This window comes from Atta cephalotes (assembly GCF_000143395.1).
Source record: "Atta cephalotes unplaced genomic scaffold scaffold00038, whole genome shotgun sequence".
NCBI lineage: Eukaryota > Metazoa > Arthropoda > Insecta > Hymenoptera > Formicidae > Atta > Atta cephalotes.
In genome coordinates, this window is record NW_012130102.1 from 989,165 (window position 1) to 993,989 (window position 4,825).

The 4,825-nt window shown below is 35.5% G+C and overlaps 1 protein-coding gene across 1 annotated transcript in view; it reads right to left on the reverse strand.

The window, feature by feature from the left end:
• The window catches only part of LOC105621896 (adenylate cyclase type 8), a 14,712-nt gene extending 10,186 nt beyond the window's left edge, over positions 1 to 4,526 (reverse strand). Inside the window, exons 1-5 of the mRNA XM_012203333.1 lie at positions 4,468 to 4,526; positions 2,817 to 3,064; positions 2,564 to 2,721; positions 1,436 to 1,625; positions 299 to 483 (exon numbers count right to left, since the gene is read on the reverse strand). Coding sequence (XP_012058723.1) covers positions 299 to 483; positions 1,436 to 1,625; positions 2,564 to 2,721; positions 2,817 to 3,064; positions 4,468 to 4,526 — 840 coding nt within the window. The remainder of the gene's footprint in view (positions 1 to 298; positions 484 to 1,435; positions 1,626 to 2,563; positions 2,722 to 2,816; positions 3,065 to 4,467) is intronic.
• Between the last annotated feature and the right edge of the window lie 299 nt (positions 4,527 to 4,825).

The window sequence follows — 4,825 nt, forward strand, 5'->3', positions numbered from 1 at the left end:
AATAACTAAGAAAATTAAAATTAACTAAATAAAGTAATTAACTAATACTAAGTAATTAAATTAAAATTTAACTTATAGTACATAATAAATTAACTATTCTATCTCTCTCTCTCTCTCTCTCTCTCTCTCTCTCTCTCTCTCTCTCTGCGCTGAAATGATTTAATCTCTACAATAAAATTCATTTTCATTCGAAAAATGAAACAAGAGAACACAAGAGGGAGAATTCATAATATGAATTAAATAAATCTCTTGAGAAAACTTTGAATGGAAATTCTAGAAACTAGATGTGTCTTCTCACGTATGTGGAGTCCCGCAGGAGACTTATGCCAGCCATCATCATGTGTGTTAGCGCCGTTCCATAGCCGGCGAGGACGCACCATCGCAGCGGCAGAGGCAGCATCGCATAGGGCGCGTATACGACGAAGAGTATGTACCACATAAGCCGCTGCTGCGTAGTGAAATTCAGACCGGCACCTATGAAACCTGTAAACAGCCACGAGAAGCGACGAAGGTATTACTTGCGAAGATTCCAAGATATTCTTTCTTCCGATGGGTAATTTCTATGGGTGTACATTAAGAGAAAAATGTATTAATTATTTTAATAAATAGTTGTTTGAGTAGTACTAGTATAACATTTATTTATGGAAAATAAATATTTGTTAAATAAAGAATATAATATAGTTAAATTAAATTATTAATTTTTGTACCAAATAAATATGTTTACATTTAGTGAATATGTAACTGGCGCTAGTTAGACAAAAATTTGTTACAATTTATTATATTGCTCTCTCAATGTAACATGCTTGATTAAGAAATACAGGAAGAATATTCCACACAGAATACTTTATCCGAGAGACATTTTGGAAACATTTTTATTAAGATATTGCATATTCTGCATAATACTAAACCTCGAAGGTCTGTATAGGACAGGAATGACTTGAACGCGAATGGAAATTGTTTAAACAATTATTTTTGCGAGCATCTCAAAATAAGCCCAATCAAATTACCAGCTTCGATCTCCATTTTTTCACGCTCTAATGAATGTTCGCTCGATTTTAGTTGGTCAGTAGAGCAAAACGCCATTCGATTCAACTGCGGAATCGATACAGCGAAATTGCTTAGAACGATGTAAAAGTTTTGTCGTCCTTGTTAAAGTTGAGAGCCAAGTTATCAAGTTTCAAAGTTTTTACACTCAAAATTAAATTGAAACAATCATGACTTCTTTATATATATTCTTTCTGAAGAGAAAAGATCAGTGATTCCTTTCTTTGGATTACTGTTTCTTAAATCAATAATTTTGTTTGCGAAACCAAAAGGTTTCATGGAAAAGGGACAAAATCCTTCGCACCAGTCTATTTCCAAATCAAGTAATTATAATTGCATCCATTTATAATTATGGGAATCGATAGGTCAGAATGAGTCGCGTGGACCTCACCTTGAGAATTTATTAATAACCAAGTGAATATCGAGGCCCAGTACAGATAATTGTTAGAAAAGCAACGCCACCAGCCGAGCACGCAGATCACCAGATTCGCTGCCATGCAACACGCGGCCCACGATAAACCCTCGATGAGTCCTCCGCCATTTGAGTCTCGTTGCCAGAGCCAGATCGCTGTTAGCGTGATCTGCATCGCGATCAAAAAAATCTCTTCCATCACATAGTTTAGCGGAGAAAACATTTATCTATCGGGAATTTTTATCTTTTATTATCTATTCGTTATAGAATTTTAAAGAGCGATGTAAAATTTAATTAATCTTTATTAGGATAAAATAATTTTACTTTTATCATACATAAGTTTGTTTAACTTTGTAAAATATAAAAATGTAATCTGTTGGCATTCTCAGTAGGAGATATATTTTTAAAAATTTTAAACACGACCATATATGTGAATACATCAAATAAAAAAAACCAAGATCGGTCAAATTTTAGATGTTAATACATTACATATTCTTTTATCCAATCAATTTATTCCAGATATAATTGCGATTATTCTGAGACGCTGATAATCCCCCATAAATTACATTAGAAAGAAAAAAAGTAAGAAATTTATTGCGAAAAATATTATCTCAGCCAGGATTCGAACCTGGAATCTCTCACTTTCCGGGAAGAGTGTCTCAGTGGTCGAGCTGGTTAAGACGTTCTTCCTGAAAAGTTGAGAGGCTGAGGCTAATAAATTTCTTACTTTCTTTCATTCTTTCTATTATTTGTAATATCCAAAATTTGACCGATCTTGGCTTCCTTTATCGTATTTAAGATATATTTTGAATTAAAAGTTTTTAAGATAACTCTATCAATTTTTTGGAGTAAATCTCACTTCAGAGAAAGAATTTAGAGTAGACATATGTACGTGTATAATTGTTTAATTTTATGGGATATAAAATTGTAGATTATAAAAAGACTTTTAAGAACTTTTGCAAACTTTTGTAGATTTTTAAAGATTAAAATAAAACACAAATTTCTGTGTAAATGACCTACACGATTTAGTTGATAAAATTACATTCTTCGTGATTTTCAAGAATATAAAATTAATTTGGGTTTATCGTGCTTTTCCGCATCGCTCACCTTCAAGCTTAGGTCCACGATATTCAACATAATCAGGGACTTCTGTCTTTGCCGATTCGAGTAGAGAAGGTAGGACGTCTCCAACTGCTTGCTGTGAAAACTATTGGTCAGCGAGGGTAGAAATATTCCCTTGTACAGCATCCCCTTCTTGAAGACATCTACAACCACACGATCGCGCACATTCCAGTCTTTTCCATTTCCATTTATTGTGTCGGATTAAATGGGAAGACATTCCGGAATTGGGATTTCGTACCACGTTGGGTCTGAGCCTCCTCATCGGCTACGGACTGCTCTGCTCCGTCGGCGGCTTCCGGTTCCGCTTTCGAAGTCTCGTCATCATTGATGGGTGCCTCGCCGTCATCCTTCGCTTCGGCGGCGACCTCGGGATCCGTGTTGGATTTCCGATCCTCCCACGCCGCCAGTCCTTCCCGGCCCAGCCTTTCGGAGGTCAATTTCTTCACCGCCTTGATCCATAACTGTTTCCTCGGCGAAATGCTCGATCTGACCCATGATTATCGTGCGTAATGTATCGATTCGTCAATTATGACGAAAAAAAAAACGATTTATAGCATCGTGCAGTGTGAAATTTGCCCACTTATATGTTCTTTAATAGCTATGTTCCAAAATTTACTGCCAGTATTGGAAATCTAAAGTTCACGTGACGTAAACTATATCGTTGTAAAGAGAATATTTTATGCGCGCGTTATGTATTTTGTTTACGTATTATAAATGTATAATACGTAATATATGGCGAATTCGATTGGAAACACTGGTGCATATTAAAGCCGTTGTACACTGATTTGAATATAAAAATGAAATGCAAATATTTCGAATTATGAAATACATATTTTATCTAATAGTACAATAAAATGTATTGTTCACGATTTAATCAATTTCTATATTTATTTCTAAACATATCTTTACATTATTTTGTGTACAACGGTTTTAGTGCGTACCAGTGCGCATCGAGTGCGTCCAATCGAATTCGCTATTAGATTAAATTATATGGGAAAAACGATATTGCTGAAATGATCTAAAAATTTAACTAAATACAGATTTGAAAATAATTTTATTGAAATCAAAATAATTGTGTAGGATGTTTAAATTACTTGCTGGAATATCAAAACTTTTTGCAGTATTGCTTATCGTGCTTGAGATTTTGAGGGTGAATCAAATATAAACGAGAATTTTTTTTTATTATTTATTGGACGAGAATAAAAGTATAAAAAAAATAAATTATTTTTCTACATAGTTCCCTGCTACAGTAATATATTTTTGCCAGCAGATAGGCAGTTTGGCAATCCCGTTTTCATAAAAAGTAGTAGGTAGTGTCTGCAGCTAATTGCGCACGAATTTTTTTACGCTGGCATCGTCTACGAATCGTATTGTCCTCCTAATTCTTTTTTCAGTGATTCAAATAGATAATAATCACATGGAAAGATTTGTCTCAATGCGATTATCATTTGTTTGGACCGCTAAAAGAATTCGGAGGATTCAAATTGCCTATCCGCTGGCAAAAATATATTAAAGTAGCAGGGAACTATGTAGGAAAATAATTAATTTTCTTTATATTTTTATTCTGGTCCAATAAATAAAAAAAAATTCTCGTTTATATTTGATCCACTCTCGTACATAATTATTTTAATGATCCAATAAAATGGTTTTCAGCTCTATATCTATAGTTAAATTTTTAGATACTTCAGCAAAATTGTTCTTTCCATGTGAGTCATTGAGTCACTCCATACAAAAAACTGTTTTTAAATCAATGATTTTCAAATAAAATTTCTCGTGAAAACGAAATCTATTCAATTTACCAAGTAAAATATTTCTCGATCAGATCGAGCGAATTTCACACTCCGGGAAGAGACGAAGAAGTCGAGAGACGGCGAGTCGATGCTACTCACTCGTTGATGCTCGTGACATCGCTGTCCAGCATCATGCTCCAGGTCTGTTCTGTAATCATTATCTCCCCGATGATCCGCGGATCACGACTGACCGCTCACGTTGTGATCGTCAGTAAGGCAACAAGTGCCTTAGCATCATCCGGCATTGTTCATAAACACCTTGAATGAAAACTGACTGCGAAGAAGCGACGATTTGTTCGCACCACGGCGACGTTGCGGGGCGAACGTCGTTTTTCACGAGACGGTAACTCTCCGGCAAAGAGAGATCGGTCGATCCACGATCGCGATCGCGTACGACGGCGGTTGATCGAGACTCGTTCAACGAGATCCGGCCTGACTCTTTAGCTTCACGACCGGC